Here is a 16,320-nt window from a genome sequence, read left to right on the forward strand (position 1 = left end):
TAATGGGAAATCTGCCATGAATCTAGTAATCTTTACATTTTATCATTTTTTTATTAAACAAAAGTTTGGCCGTACGTTGCTTACTGAGATAGGAAAAGCAACGTGCCTTTTCTAAACTCCATTTGCTTCTGTTTTCCCCCTGAATCCTACAGATGTCTTCAATGAGCGAGACAACTGTCCCTACGTCTACAACACTGACCAGAGGGACACCGATGGGGACGGCGTGGGCGATCACTGCGACAACTGCCCCCTGGTGCACAACCCAGACCAGGTAACTGGCCGGCGACTGACCAGGTGTGGCTAAGAGCAGCGGGGGCGGAGGGGCTTCTCCGTCACAGAACGGGCGCGGCTTTGCAGCTTTTCATCCACCTGTCAGGACGCGACAGCACAGGCTTTTCAATCACTGTGATTGAAAACATTGAACTCAGGTCTGAGCATGACTCGTATCTCCGTGGCCACTGGCCAGATGAGTGGGTGCCTTTGTCCCACTGTCTGAAAGGAGAGAGTCTTCATCTAATTATCTCCGTATTTCCCTGATGCAAACATAGGAATTGGCTGCTTTTCCAGTTGTGCCTTTGGAAGACACGGTGAGAACGTAACATACGAATGTAGTCCCTAGAACGTGTTGCAGCAGAGGTTGTCAGAAAGGACTTGATTCTGTTGCAGCTCATTCTTTCCAGTCTTCCGTAAAGAAAGTGAATCCCCGTAGGGAGGTGGGTTAGGATGGAGAGAGACCGTTTCCTCTCTGCGGTCACGGCTCACGTCGGGGGTGAGGTGGTACCGGCCACGCGCCCTTGGAGACTTTCAGCCTGGCATCTGCTTCACCGGTTGGATGCTCACTGCTGCTGTCCCCGAACTCTGTCTTCCAGACCGACGTAGACAACGACCTCGTGGGTGACCAGTGTGACAACAATGAGGACATCGACGAGGACGGACACCAAAACAACCAGGACAACTGCCCCTACATCTCCAACGCCAACCAGGCCGACCATGACCACGACGGCAAGGGGGACGCCTGTGACTCGGACGACGACAACGACGGCATCCCCGACGACAGGGACAACTGCCGGCTTGTGGCCAACTCCGACCAGGAGGACTCAGACGGTAGGTCCTGTGACAGCCGCCCCGCAGGGGCAGAGAGGTTGCGGGAGCGCGAAATGCCGGGAGAAAGAAGTACGTAGCCCGACTGCTGACGTGAGTAAGTGGTCCATGAGCACAGGATCCGGAGGGGGCAGGAGTCTCGGGTAGCGTGGCAGGTAATGTGGCAGGTGCACCGCTGGGCTCGGTGGTGGCTTGGCTGTCCTCTGGCATCTGCTGGAGCCTGTGGGTGCAATCCCGGCTGACCCGGGTGCTGCCTGGGGGGTACACATCCACTGTGGATGAGATGGGGTGTGGGGTGTTTGAGCCCACATGACCCAGAGGCACGTGGAGACTCACTGACTGAAGGGTAGCTCCAAGGACCACCCCCACCCCCATCCCAAGAGCAGCACAGAGCTCATTCTTGACAAGAGGACAGACGGCTTCAGTCCCCACAGTGGGGCAGGGGGCGCCTGCTGGCTACCGAGCAGCCTTTTACCAGGAGGGAGGTTGGGACGGAGGCAAGGCTGGCGTGCTCAGGGGTGTCTTAGGGGTTTTGGAAGCTCCTTTTTGCGTGATTGTGTGCCTGTCACCCAGTGCGTGGATGTGTGTTACTGAACAGAACTGAAGGATGGTTTGAAGGATGTGATGGAAATTCGGTTGAACTTGGTATCTTTTCCTCCTTCTCAAGCAGTAGGCACTGCAATGGCCTAATTGCAGTGCTAAGTGGTCATCTGGTTCATCACTATTACCATGAACTGCACGGCTGTGAAGGTCTCAGCAGGCATCTCTCTGTGCCAGGCTGGTCCGCAGCCCCATGGCCACATCCCCACCTCATTAGAAAATTTGACAAGATGCTTCCAAAAAACAGAAGTCCACATCTCCCTAGGGAAATCATTTTTCATGAAGGGGTTCTGCTTTCAGTGCCAAACAGATTGCAGGCAGGGGTGATTTAGGTAATAGTAGAGGTTCTGGAGACTATCAGAGAAAAAGCTGGAAATTCAGCTTGACTTCACTTGGCAGCGTTCAGGTTTGGTACCCCCAGTTTCAAGTTCAGAAGGAAGTGAGAAGTGACTCTCCAGGAACTGGATTAGGGCGTGCTTTGCTGCAGGGCTTATCACAGCAACGTTTTGAAAAGAGCACCAGACTCCTCACAGCACTGGGGTGAAATGTCAGAGATTACAGGCACTGGTCCAGGAAGGCAGGTCCAGGTCCTGCCAAGCACCTAACCTTGAATTTTCAGAGAATCATGTGCTAAGTTTTCTCAGACACGGAGAGGCGGACAGCAACCCCTTACTTTGCGTGTTTCTCTGCTTGTCCTTGGTGACAGGTGATGGGCGTGGTGATGCCTGCAAAGACGACTTTGACAACGACAACATCCCCGATATTGACGACGTGTGTCCTGAGAACCACGCCATCAGTGAGACGGACTTCCGGAACTTCCAGATGGTCCACCTGGACCCCAAGGGTACCACTCAGATCGATCCCAACTGGGTCATTCGCCATCAAGGCAAAGAGCTGGTGCAGACGGCCAACTCCGACCCTGGCATCGCTGTTGGTGAGCCTTAGAATACGCACCACCCCTGGCGGTTCCTGCCTGCAAGGTGCCCACGGAGCACATGCGCTACCCTTTAAAGCCGAGTGGACGGCAGCAGTGGATCTTTCTGGTAGCCCCCATCCTCCCTTGGTTTGTAAAGCCATCTGCCTACATATTTTTGACGGGAGAACTTGGGGAAGCACTTATTTGCCTCTCCAAATTCTCCGCGATTTAATATTCAGCAAGCCATTTCACTTTATGGACTGGGGCTGTAAATTATTGCCTAGGGTGGTGAAGCCCTGCCATGACTCTGTAAGTGGGATCGAAAAAGAGTAAATTCCACAAGTGTTTAATCCCACAGGAGCAGACCTTGAGTTAGATGGAAGAGGAGAGCCTCTTTCCACCTGCGTCCAGTGGTCCCAGGGCTCATCCAGTAATTTCCTAAAAGGCTGTTTCTGACCTGGTTTTGTGACCAAATGTTCCCTTTGGCCCCCAGGTTTCGATGAATTTGGGTCAGTCGACTTCAGCGGCACATTCTACGTCAACACGGACCGGGATGACGACTATGCTGGCTTCGTCTTTGGCTACCAGTCCAGCAGCCGCTTCTACGTGGTGATGTGGAAGCAGGTCACTCAGACGTACTGGGAAGACCAGCCCACCCGGGCGTACGGCTACTCAGGGGTGTCCCTCAAGGTGGTGAACTCCACCACGGGGACAGGCGAGCACCTGAGGAATGCCCTGTGGCACACGGGGAACACAGAGGGACAGGTGAGGAGGACGGTCTCTTCTGACCGAGGCCGGCAGCTGCTGTGAGCTTTCAGGAGAGCAGTACCTGCCCCATTGCAAAAGTACCCCCACCTCGGTTTTTGTTCATTTTACCTCAAGTCACGGTGCTGTGAATAATCTTTTATCGGATACCTCGCTTATTAAAGATGCCATGCCTGGTGGTTTTATAAACACAATTGGTAATCCTCTTGCACATGAAACATAGGCGTACTCCCTTATAGAAAAAGGGAACACAGGGTTTCAAGAGTTTAAGTGTTTTGCCCAAGGTCCCACGTTGAGGAAGTAGAGAATCTGTGACTCGGCCCAAGTGCCTGTGCTCTTTGCGCTGAACTACGTTGTTCCCTGTCAGTGGGTTTTGCTCATGCTAGAGATTTATAATATGAAATATATCGGAGGTAGATGTGGCAGCAGGGGCCATCGGGATTACTTAGCAGAGTACTGTTTTTATCTCCCCCCCTTGTGCCATAAAACTGTGGTTAAGACTCAGGGTGCCAATTATACTCACAAGTGATGTTTTTCCTCAGGTTCGCACGTTATGGCATGACCCCAAAAATATTGGCTGGAAGGACTACACTGCCTACAGGTGGCATCTGACCCACAGACCTAAGACAGGTTACATAAGGTAGGTGAGAGGGTAGCTCAGTAGCGGCTGTATTTCTACCAAGTAATTTTCACATTCCAAGAACATCCTTCCGCTGGATGGCAAGTTAGAACATTAACAGATGAATAAGCCAAAGTGGATTCCAACTTGTATGCTGTTCCCTGGATTCTTCCACTTTAAGTGCCTTCTCTTTTCTGTCCAGCATCTTCTTCACGTTTTTTAAAAAAGCAAAAACAAAACTGTTGAAGAGAAGAAAAATCAAACTTGTTAAAATAACCCAGAAAGTGATAAGCATCTCTCCTCCTAATGAACATTATGGGCATGGGAGGGAAGGTGCAGTTAAAATAACTGCATCTTTGTGAATTAGCATGTGATTTCTTTGGTGCACAGGTTCCTATTTATTTCTGATATTGTGAATGGCTGAATTTAAAACACATCTTAAACAAAACTTTGACAAATCAGTCCAACAGCATTTTGTTCTCCTGGCATGACAGCATTTGTCATCAACTTTTTTTTTTTAAGCTGGGACAATTTCTAATTTTATAAAATGAAACACGGATGATTTAAATTTAAAGTTTTTGCAAAGTTAAACTTAGTCACTAAGAGCATGAGCCAGTCCGATTCTTCACCAGGAGTGTGTGCGCGTCCTCAGTGCCAATAAGCACATCCTAGAAGGGGAGGCTCAGGCTGGTGCCAGGGGTGTGCTGTTTCTGTGGAGTGTCCCTGTTTGTTCACTCCTCTCCTACCAGGGAAGCTTTAGTGCATCTGTACGTGTAGGGTGGAGCCTGGTCCTTGCTATCGCACAGCTCACAGTTTGTGGGGCGGAAGCAGGTGAGCTCGTGGCTTCAGTGCAGTGTGAAGGCCAGGAGCTTGCTGACACGGGGGAGGCTTAGAGCTAGGGTTAGGCAGAGGGAGGGGCCTCCTGACTCCACTAAACTCTTCCTGGCTCCTGAAGGTGGAGACAACTTGGATGCTGGGGTGGGTGATGGTCAGTGAGTCATAGGGAAGAAGGAGGGCTCTGGGGTGGTGCTGTGTTACTCTTGGCCAGCCTCGTGAGGAGAAGGCTGACCTCCTGCCCTCTGGTGAATGTGCTTCAAAGAGCTGACATTCTCTTTCTTTCTCCTTTTTTCCTGTTTTCAGAGTCTTAGTGCATGAAGGAAAACAGGTCATGGCGGACTCAGGACCGATCTATGACCAAACCTACGCTGGTGGGCGGCTGGGTCTGTTTGTCTTCTCTCAAGAAATGGTCTACTTCTCGGACCTGAAATATGAATGCAGAGGTGGGTGTGAGAACATTATTCACTGTGGCCGTGAGTGGCACAGGGGATGGGGAAGGAACACATACTTTACTTTTCCTCTTACAAAAGCTACACATCAGGGAAATAAGCTGGCGGCCTGCCAGGCAGATGTCTTGTTTTGGTCAGCTTGAGTTGGTTTTGTCTGTCAGTTTGTTTGTTTTAAATTCAATGTGAATGTCGTTGGTAAGACAAACACTTTTAAGTTATTCACAGGCTCTACGTGTCCCACTCTACTCTATCCCATAGCTTTTTATATTTTCTACACCTTCTGGGCTCTTAATGGCATTTTAGATTGCTATCTTTGCTAGAATAAAAGAAAGAAAGGAAGGAAGGAAAGAAGGAAGGAAGGATGGGGGGAAAGGTTCTCTTTAGTTATCACTCTAGGAGCATATTTGAATCAAAATATTATAGATCTGGAAGGGAACTTGGCTTCTATGTGGTCTAAGCCTGTGTCTTCATGTAGATATGAAAATATCCCTATTCTACAGATAAGGTAAGTAAGGTTCAGAGATACTTCTCAAAAATCACACAAGAATGTTGATTTGTCTTCTTGATTCTGGTAAAGTGTTCTTTTCCCTATCCTTCGTTCCATCCATCCACCCATCCATCCATCCATCCATCCTTCCATCCATTTATCCACCTATCCATCCATCTATCCATCCTTCCATTTATCCATCCATCCATCCACCATCCATCCATTCATTCAACCATTCACACATCCATCCGTATTGTGGAAACCTTTTTTTTAAAAATAGAAATAGTGATTTTTATGTTATAGTTAAACAAAATAAAGCAAAACAAAATGCATGGTCCAATCTCCCAAATTCTGTTCACTGTGTTTTGCAGATGTCTGAACAAGATTTGCTGTATTTCCAGCAAAGTACTGTAGACGCCGTTACCCAGACACCTCAGTCCATCCCAGTGTTCCCAGCTTCTCTCTAGCAGACCTCCTGTCCTTGACCCCAACCTTGAGTGGTTCTTCACCTCCTGTCATCAACCCAAGCCCACGTGCCTTCAGAGGATGAATATTAATGGAAACAAAAGATGAACATCAACCCACTACAGGAAAGACAGTTTGATGATCCATGAGACTTTATGTGGAGTGAAAATCGAGCATGGTATTACATTGTTTTCTCTTGTGTGTTTAAAAAGAATGACGTTTACATATGAAATGTAAGTACTTATTTTATTTATGTGTATATGGAGCTGAAGGGAATATTGTGTATAAGCAATTATCATAAATTAAGCATTTATGCTTAATATTGCTACACTACTTCCAGTGCCTTAAGTTTGGTGCAAGAGCACCCAAATCCTGTTAGGTCAGTTATAAAGAAGAGTCAACTCAAGTCTGAATAATGCCATTTTCGGAAAGAGGTCAGGAGATACCAGTCACATATGTGGGATGTCAAGTAACTAATTGGAACATCAAAAATAATTATGGGAATGAATGGATACCCCTCCCCCACTCTCTTGTCCTACAATGGAAGCCCTCATTGATGCTGTCTCATCAAAGAAGGAATATCCTTGCAAAATGGCTCTAATGTGGGTGCAGACGTGGGCCTGGCAAAGCCTCGTCTATGTGAGGGTTTAACCTAGGGAAGTGCTGTCACCGTGGTTCGCCCCTCCAGCCATTGTGGACCTGAGAGAACTCGTGGCCAGTGGTCACTTGGTTCCGAAGTCTGATCCCTAGAATCCCTGCTGGAGCTCCTTTCCAAGCTGCTGGGGAAGAGTCAGCAGGCGAAAAAATCAGCAAATGCATTTTGGCATCTAATCCCTATTCTAGGCTTTGAAACTACGGACGATTGCTTTTACCTAACTTGGTAACACATTCCATTAAGGTTCCAGTTATAAATGTTGTGCTAATATTTATTAAGTGAATATAGAATGCAGTTCCGTTCACCAATAACTTATTTTAAATATGACAAGTAGCACTTATGTAAGTATAATATCTAAAAGTAAACATATAACTAGCATATAATATAAAGATACAGTTACAGCAAAATATCTTCAAAATACAAGACTTTATAATACTATGTTGTCATCATAAAACATGCTGCAAAATGTAATAGAATAAATAAATAATAATGAAGAGTTTATAATGGAACCTTAATATATACTGTTGCCGGTGACTTTAATTCAGTATTTTTTAGTGTTATCTGCTGTACATAGGATTTTAAAGACTTGGAATGCCGAGGGTAAACCAGCGTTGTCTCGGCAGACATACCCCTGAATCAGTCATATAGTAATACACACAGGTCTGATTTATTTTTTGCTTTAAGTTGCATGACGTTTCTGCAGAAACTATTCGTTAATCTCACTCCACATAGGGGTTTAGGAAGAAGACTTTGTCTTGTTGGTCTGATGCGGACAAACTGTTCTCTTCCTGTTAACAGCGACTTCACTCCTCTGTCAAGTAGGGAGCGGCTCCATGACTTTGTTTTCATTTGCTCGTGTGTCTGATAAAGTTGCATTTGTTGCTTCCTTTGAGGTTGATTTTACTTTTCATTTTGCTGCACTTTTTACTTTTTGTGGTGGAACTGTATTCCCAAGACAAGGACGTGTTGGGAACTTCATTAAATGTAACGATTGTGAAGAGCGTGTAGGCTTCCTGTGTCGGTGGTGTTTGCCTGAACAGCACGGTGGCGTGGGACGATGATGATGTGAATACTTAGAATGTACCGTATTTTTTTGTAAATTATTTATGTTTTTTTTTAAAAACAAACTTCTCGTACAGATGGATGAAACTCTTCTGTTTTGACAAAGACTGTAACTATTTATTTATTTGTTCACATGGTCAGAATTTCACCACTGAAACCCTGCATTTAGCTAGAGACTCATTTTTATACTTTAAAGATTCATCACAGGAAATAAACTGTAAAAAGGTTTTCTATAAATGAATCTCTCTCCCTTTTTTAAAGAGCTAGCAGGGCTCCTGCCGGGGGGGAGGAGAGGGGCCCCGGCTGATGCCTTGCCTCCTGGGCCAGGGACAGCCTCCTCCGTGACAGTTCTTCCTCGTGCGCTTTTCAGGCTGAGATGCCGTTTGGGGTCTTCACGGAAAGAAGCTGTTTAAGGCAGGTCTCATCACGGTTTGTGGAGCCGCCCGGGTCACGCGCTATGACACGACCTTAGGAAATCCATCCTCCGGCTGCTTCTTGCTGTCCGACAGGGGACAGAGCAGTGCAGAGAGCGTCAGCACCACTGAGATGACTCAGAAAACGGGGGCAACACAAGGGGCCCCTCATCAATACAAGCGGTGCTTCCCATGATCCAGTCTCGTTCCAAGCCGGAGCGAGAAGCAGCAGAGGACTCGGTGGGACACGTGTCAGATCATGACATCACGTGGACAACAAACCAGCTGCCCAGTGATGGGAGGAGAGCCACAGGGTGGCCCGCGGTGTCTCTGGCTGCCCCACTGCTCTCGGGACTTCTGAGCATTACGGTGGCGTCAATTATAGGGGAAACGTGAGAGCGAGAGATGCAGGGGGAGCGGAGAGACAGAGGGGAAAACAAGCGTGTTTGGCTGAAATAGGCTGGAAGGAGTCTGCCAGGGAAGTGACAAGATCTAGGGAAGGCCTCCTGAGGGGGCGGGATGGAGCTGAAGGACCTGGCCTTGACTGGGGTTGAGAACCTAGGGACTTGGGGACATGGAGATGGAGGAAGAGACTAGACCTGCAGAAGTGACCCAAGAGGCCTTTGAGAAGTTTAGAAACAAGGAGATATAAGGAGAAGGGTGAGGGTTGGACTGTGGGTCATGGAGCCACTGGGAGACCCTAACGTGCACTTCGCTGGTGAAACAGCAAGTGTATCATATGTTAGCAACGATGCTGAGAAGTCAGGACATTAAAACGCGATACAGTTTTCACACATTCAGATTTTGGGGGAAGTTTATTGAAAATACAAGTTTCTGACAGACTCCCTGTCAGCGTCCTGGTAGTCCCAGAACTAATTTTTAGTGTCTGTGGCCTAACGGGGGACTAGGTGACGCGTGGGGCAGCTCTGTGGAGTGTCTTTTCCTTCTGTGTGAGGTTCTAACACACGCCGTAAAACTGTGCACAGTCACTGTTCCTGAAAGAAGAGACAAAAAGCCCCGCCCTGCCCCAGCTGTGCACCTTCAGGCCGCGCTCCATGAGCCATTATCTAGGGGAGCTGGGGGTGATCTGAACGGGGGGATCCAGCCCGAGGTGCAGGCGTCCGAGGGGTCCAGAGGCCAGCTCGCCCTCCCACGGCACCGCAGCCAGGGAGCGTGGAGTCTGCAGCGGCTGAGGGTCCAGACTGGAGGCAGTGCCCCTCCGCCACCCCCGGCTGCCAGCCTCTCGCACTGCCCGGGGGTCGCTGTGGGTCGAAACGTCTCAGGCAGGTTTTGCTCACTTAGTCTGAGCTTCACAAAGCGGCGTTTTGGCCACGGGAGCGGAGTGGTCCGTGGGCTTAGGGGACTTGTAGGAGCTGCCGCCCGACAGCTCCATAGCCCCGGTCATGCAATCACGGGTGCCTACACGGCTCTGCTAAGGACTAAAGGATCCTCATCTGGACCCCACAGACCACGGCCCGGAATCCCGGGGCAAGAGGAGGGAACAGCGGGGCCGTCTGGGCCTGGCCAAGCCTGGGCCCCCGCTCCCAGGGGAGTGACTTGGCAGAGGGCAGGAGTCCAGAGGTGACAGAGACTCCTGGCTGGGCAGTAGGGGCCTCAGCTTCGGGGAAGCCGCAGAATTCCTGCCAAGACATCCGGGCCTCGCCTCCATGTCTGACCCTGGCTGAGCTCGCCCCACGCGGGTCCTTGCCGTCCAGGGTCCCCTGTGTGTGGCCGCCTGAGTGGTGGACATGGAGGAGGCCCTGAGCCCCGTGGAGGCCACGCGGGGCCCCGGTCACCAGGGCAGGGGGCCTGAGGTTATAGGCTGGCCTCCCCGACTGCCTTCCAGTTTAGGTCCCTCAGCCGTAAGGAGGCCTGGAAACTTGGACCACGTTCAGTCGTCACTTCTTCGTAGAGTGGCTACGAAACACACGAAACACACCAACTACACGTGAGAAGTGGGATTCTGACATTTCCAGCAAAGACACATTCTCCACACCATTGACACAACAGCTTCGGTCAGAGGCCATCCCAGCGAACACGCTTATGTAAGCGCCTGAGTGCGGACGGGACCCGATGGTGGGGAACACCCACCCACAGCATCTCAGACCCTGGCCACCGGCTCAGTTCCCAGACCCCAGGCTCTTGGGAGGTCAGCCTTTTTTGCCCAGAGGGGCCTCTTCTGGGCTACAGCCTCATGGTAAGAAGATAGTCCGACTGCAAGACAGCTGTCTGCACCCAGAGGGCTGATTTTTGAAAAACGTAGTGTAGGGAGAGGAAAAAAGGGTAGTCCTTAATACCTGACCGCACTTCGTTTTGTGTACTAGTAATTTACTTTCAAATTGTTGTTTATTATTTATATAAATGTGTTTTGTTTTCAGTGGATTTATTTTTCTACCTGTGAACATTGTTTAGTTATCCTGGGTTGGGATAGAATGCATGTAATTCTTCCCATTTAAACTTTCAAATGATGAGCAACATGGATGGACCTAGAGATAATCACACTAAAAGTGAAGTAAGTCACACAGAGAAAGACAAATATCATATGATATCCGTTATATGTGGAAGCTAAAAACTAATACAAATGAACTTATTTACAAAACTGAAACAGACTCACAGACATAGAACATAAAACTATGGTTACCAAAAGGGAAAGGGGGTGGGAGGACAAATTAGGAGTATGGGATTAACAGACACACACCACTATATATAAGACAGATAAAGCACAAGGGTTAACACAGGGAGTTATATTCAATATCTTATAATAACTTATAATGGAAAAGAATCTGAAAAGGTCTGAATCACTTTGCTATACACCTGAAACTAACACAACATTGTAAATCAACTATAGTTCAATTAAAAAAATTTGAATTATTTTTCTTTAATATGGTTTCAGGAATAAATTACACTTATTAAACAAGATATATATCTGTATATACAAAACATATTCATATACACTTAATATAGCATGCATGAATATATTAAAAATATTTAATGACATATATTTAATATTGTACACACACACACACACACACACACACGCCTCATGAAGATACAGCCTCTCCGTAAGGAGCCGTTTCTTTAGAAATTACCATCTTGCACACAAGAATCATTGGCACTTCAGCTAAAGGTTTCAGCTGCTGTGGAAAGATGAATTAGGAGACTAGCGTCAGGAGGATTCTACCAGACTCTGGAGTTTCTTGCTATGTTGGGGAGGAGTGACCTTCACCATGCTGTGGTGAGCCGAGCCAGTTCCGGAATAGGACATGCAACCCCAGATTGATCAAATCTCGGGTCCTAAATAATTGGGCAAGGAGACTTGTTCACATGGTCCATCCTGGCAGTTTCTTAAACATATTCATGTAGCTGATTATCCTTTGGGGCTGTTGCATGTTGTTTGATAAAGAATACAATATCAGACTACTCTAAAATCCGTTACTGGAATGCCATCATATCTCATTCATAGGTAATTTCTATTTTTAATTCCCAAGCTCTTTCTTTCTTAATGGGTTGGGGGATTTAAAAAATGGATATGGGTGTACAAAACCCTAATGGATATGGGGGTACAACTTAAACTTAAAACAATGTTTAAAGGTATCAGTTATAGCTCAATAAAGTTGGAGGAAAAAAGGGGAATTCAGCAAAGTTGAAGAGTACAAGATCAACACACAAAATCAGTTGTGTTTCTATACACCAGCAAGAAGTAATATGAAAATAAAATTAAGAAAACTATTTCATTTGCAATAGCATTTGAAACAATAAAGTACCTAGAACTAAATTCAACCAAAAGGTGAAAGACTTGTATAATAAAAAGTGCAAACCATTGTGAAAAAATTAACAAAAACCTAAATTAATGTCAAGACATCTCACGTTTATAGACTGCAAGATTTAACACTGTTAGGACAGTGATACTATGCAATGCAAACTACAGGTTCAGTTCAATCCCTATCAAAAGTCCAACAATTTTTTATTTGCAGAAGTGGAAAAGATGATCCTCAAATTCATTATGGGTTTGCAAGGGCTCTGAATTGCCAACACAAAATTGAAAAATAAAAACAAAGTTGGAGGACTCACACTTCCTGATTTCCAGTCATACTACAAAGGTACAGTGTTCAAAACAGTGTGGTGTTGCACTGGGCTGGACACATAGACCAATAGACTGGAACAGAGTCTGGAAATAAACCCAGACATTCACGACCAGTTGGTTTTCAACAAGGGTCCTGAGATTGTCAGTGAGGAAGGAACAGTCTCTTCAACAAATGGATCTCCACGTGCAAAAGAATAAAGTTGACTCCTAGTTCACTCCATGTACAAAACTTAACTTAAAATGGGTCAACAACCTAAATATAAGAGGTAAAACTACCAAAGTCTCAGACAAAAACATGTATAAATCATCATGACCTTGGATTTGGGAACAGATTCTTAAATAAGACACCAAAAGCGTGAGCCACAAGAAAAAAAAAAGTCGCAGATAAACTGGAGACCATCAAATTAAAAACATTTCTGTATCAAAGAACCTTGCGAGGAAAGTAAAAAGACAATCTACTGAATGGGAGAAAATATTTAGAAATCATAGATCTGATAAGAGTCTGGTGTCCAGAATATATAAAGAATTCTTCTAACCCCAAAACAAAAGGCAAAAAAAAAAAAAAAAAAAAAAAAGAAACAATAAAAAGTGGGCAGTGACTTTGAAGAGATGTTTCTCTAAAGACACAGAAATGGCCATCAGGTACGCGAAACGTTGCTCAACATCAGTCACCAGAGAAACCACCACGCGGTACCACCTCGCACCCACTATAATAATGAAAAGGACAGGTGCCGGCGAGGACATGCGGAGAAGCTGGAGCCCCAGCGTGTCGCTGCCGTGGCTGTAAAGCGGGTCGGCCACTGTGGGAGACAGCTGGAGGCTCCTCCAGAAGTGAAGCACAGGGACGTCATGTGACCCAGCACGTCCTCTCCTGGGTATAAACCCGAGACGACTGAAAACAAGAACGCACACAAGGACATGTCATGCATGCTCTTGGCATCACTACTCGTAACAGCCAAAACCTGGAAGCCGCCCAAATGCCCATCACAGATGAATGGATTCCAGACAAAGGAATATTATTCAGCCTTAAAGGTTTGAAGCTCTGACTCCTGCTATGACACGGTTCGACCTAAGTAATATTATGCTGAATATCGAGGAAGCCAGGTGCAAAAGGGTACATATTGTATGATTCCATTTATTTGAAATATTCAGAATAGGTAACTCTGTAGAGACATGAAGCAGATTCGTGGTGACGGGAGCCTGGGGCAGGAGGGAATGGGGGTGACTGTTTAATGGGTACAAGAGTTTCTTTCATGGAGATAAAAACATTCCAGAACTAAACAGAGGTGATAGTCTTACAACATTGTGGGTGCGCTAAATGCCCCTGAATTGTACACTTGAACCTGGTTAGTTTTATGTGACACGAATCTCACCTTAACGTAAAAATGGGAACTACACGATCATAGCTGTAGCACATGGTAAATGAACGGTCAGGTGAGAACACGATCATAGCTGTAGCACGTAGTAAATGAACGGTCGGGTGAGAACACGATCATAGCTGTAGCACGTGGTAAATGAACGGTCGGGTGAGAACACGATCATAACTGTAGCACGTAGTAAATGAACGGTCGGGTGAGAACACGATCATAGCTGTAGCACGTAGTAAATGAACGGTCGGGTGAGAACTTAGGTGGATGCACATAGACCAGGACAGGGCGAAGCTGGCACGATGTCTCCGAGCCGCCATCCGCCCTCCGCCCTCTCTGGGGGTCTTGCACTTTACCTCTGGTCCCTCTTCCTCCCAGGCCCGCCTGTGTCCCCTTCCTGCTAACCCCTGGTGACTTCGGAGCTGGAAACACTCTGGAGCCAGGGCACCCACGTTCTGACTTTAGCTCTGATGCTGCCGGCCGTGCAGGTGGTACGTGCTCAGAGTCTCACTCGCGCTCTGCAAGGTGGGGGAACAGCATCGGCTCCTTCCCGAGCTCCCAGGAGATGAGACGGGCCGATGTCCAGAGCTGGCGAGTGCCCTCACCCCTACGTGGCCTGTGAACAGGCTGGGCGTGAGGAAGGGGTGGCGGCCCCAGGACAGAAAGACGGACCCTCGGGTTTACCTCCACTGCTGAATGGCTTTTAGAGGCAGGGGGAAGGCCAGGGCATCAGGCCTGTGGGAGGGACGGGCCTTCCACGCCTGGATTCCCAGCTGGTCTAAATGTCAGAGGATCTCATAGTATCCAAGGCCTTAGCTGAATCCAACCACCGTGTGACCGAGAGAAGGGTTAAAATCAGCGAATAATGTTGTGTGTGCTGTTCCGCACTGCTCTGCGTCTGGGAGGCTGTGCTACAAGAGCGAAGAAAATGCCCAAATTCCGGGGCATGGCCGCTTGGCGTGGCTGAGTTATTAAACCCCAGGGACTTGAGTTTTATCACGTGTGCCAGGAGGACACCCGCTTCAACACCCTCCCTGAGCGCTGTGATGTGTAAACACCAGGTCCACGTGACGCTCTTAGCGGAGAACTCACAGGAAGTCAGCAGTCACTGAAAGGCACTATGAGTTTCTGTTTGCCCTCGAAGCAACGGGAACGTTTTGGAGGCGGGTATCGTGAGAGGCCAGCAGCAGAGGACTCTGCGCTCCCCGCGGGGCTCAGCCCCGCACTGACTGTATGTCTCTGGGGAAGTGACTTAGCCGTTCTGAGCTTCAGTTTCCTTGTCTGCTGTAGGGCAGGAACGACAAAGTCCTTAAGGGGCCAGTGCATGAATGAAATGAAATTAATAGTAACAGTAATAAATGAAACTGCTCATCGGAGCTGTTTGGGAGCGGCTAGGAGACAGAAAGGAGACAGTGGCCTGAAGGATCAGGAAGTCCAGCAGAAGGGGCTTCGGGGCAGGAGAGACGCTGCTGGCAGCAGAGGAGGGGCCGCTGGAAGGCAGCAGGCGTGGTGGTGGAGAAGACGGGGCCTGAGCACAGTGGGGCTCGGAACTGGGCCCGGGGGGAGGGGACCCGAGGCCCCCGCGTGACAAGGCAGGGGGGCCGGACCCCCGGTGCAGCTCCCTTGCCCTCCCCCTGCCCCGTGCGCTCGGCGAGCAGGGTCACGAGGCCTGTGCTCACGGTGGCTGGAGGGACAGAGACATAAAGGCCGGTGGTCACAACCACAGGCGGGCCCTTCAGGCTCAGAGCCCAGGCCCCGGCCACCCTGCCAAAGCCCGGCTGAGAGCTGGACGAGGTCCAACCGTGAGGTCAGAGAGGCAAAGACCGTCTCAACCAAGAATGCCGTTTCCCACACCTGCTCCCTCAGCTGGAGGAGAAGAGGGTCATCGCTGCCCGTGCGCGGTGACCGGACACCCCGCTGTGATCCTGCCCAGGGCGTGTCGAGGAAACCTGCGTCGTGTTCTAGGAGAAAGGCACACAGGCGGCTGGAGGGCTCTGGACAGAAGGCACTCTGCTCAGGAGCCACAGCTGGGGAAAAGCGCGTCAGTCCTGTCCCAAATCAACTCGGTAGCAGAGGGCAAGCCATCACCTTTGTCTCCATCACGGACCGTTATTCGCCGTGGGAGGAAAATTATTGACTCAAATTCAGAACATCTTGGGATAAAACTCCTAAAAGAACTGAAAACAAGCTCGGAGTGTCTGAAAAAAAGCTCTCGAGATCCGGTGTCCCTACTGTGGAGCCCTACGTCAAGGACACACTACGTCAAGGACACAGGACAAAAATTCCAGAATTAACCGAGCCCCCATAGCAACTGTTGCCGTGGGCTCTCCTGACCTAAACCGGACAGCCCCCGACTCCATATTAGGCGAAAGCATCACCATGTAGTCACCTTGCAGCATCTTGACCAATCACCTAGCGCTCCTGCCAGCAGAAGTTTTCTTTGTCTTGAGGCTCTAAAAGTCGGCTACCAGCCCACACAGGGGGCCTGCTCTCCCTGGTC

The 16,320-nt window shown here is 48.4% G+C and overlaps 1 protein-coding gene across 2 annotated transcripts in view; it reads left to right on the forward strand.

The window, feature by feature from the left end:
- THBS2 (thrombospondin 2) overlaps window positions 1-7,892 on the forward strand; it is a 28,048-nt gene extending 20,156 nt beyond the window's left edge. For both annotated transcript variants that reach the window (XM_060029622.1, XM_060029623.1), the window contains exons 16-22: window positions 153-271; window positions 870-1,104; window positions 2,408-2,635; window positions 3,111-3,382; window positions 3,925-4,022; window positions 5,142-5,281; window positions 6,146-7,892. In XM_060029622.1, coding sequence (XP_059885605.1) covers window positions 153-271; window positions 870-1,104; window positions 2,408-2,635; window positions 3,111-3,382; window positions 3,925-4,022; window positions 5,142-5,281; window positions 6,146-6,153 — 1,100 coding nt within the window. In that variant the 3' untranslated portion in view covers window positions 6,154-7,892. The remainder of the gene's footprint in view (window positions 1-152; window positions 272-869; window positions 1,105-2,407; window positions 2,636-3,110; window positions 3,383-3,924; window positions 4,023-5,141; window positions 5,282-6,145) is intronic.
- The last annotated feature ends 8,428 nt before the right edge of the window (window positions 7,893-16,320 follow it).

The sequence above is a fragment of the Delphinus delphis genome, chromosome 14 (genome assembly GCF_949987515.2).
Source record: "Delphinus delphis chromosome 14, mDelDel1.2, whole genome shotgun sequence".
NCBI lineage: Eukaryota > Metazoa > Chordata > Mammalia > Artiodactyla > Delphinidae > Delphinus > Delphinus delphis.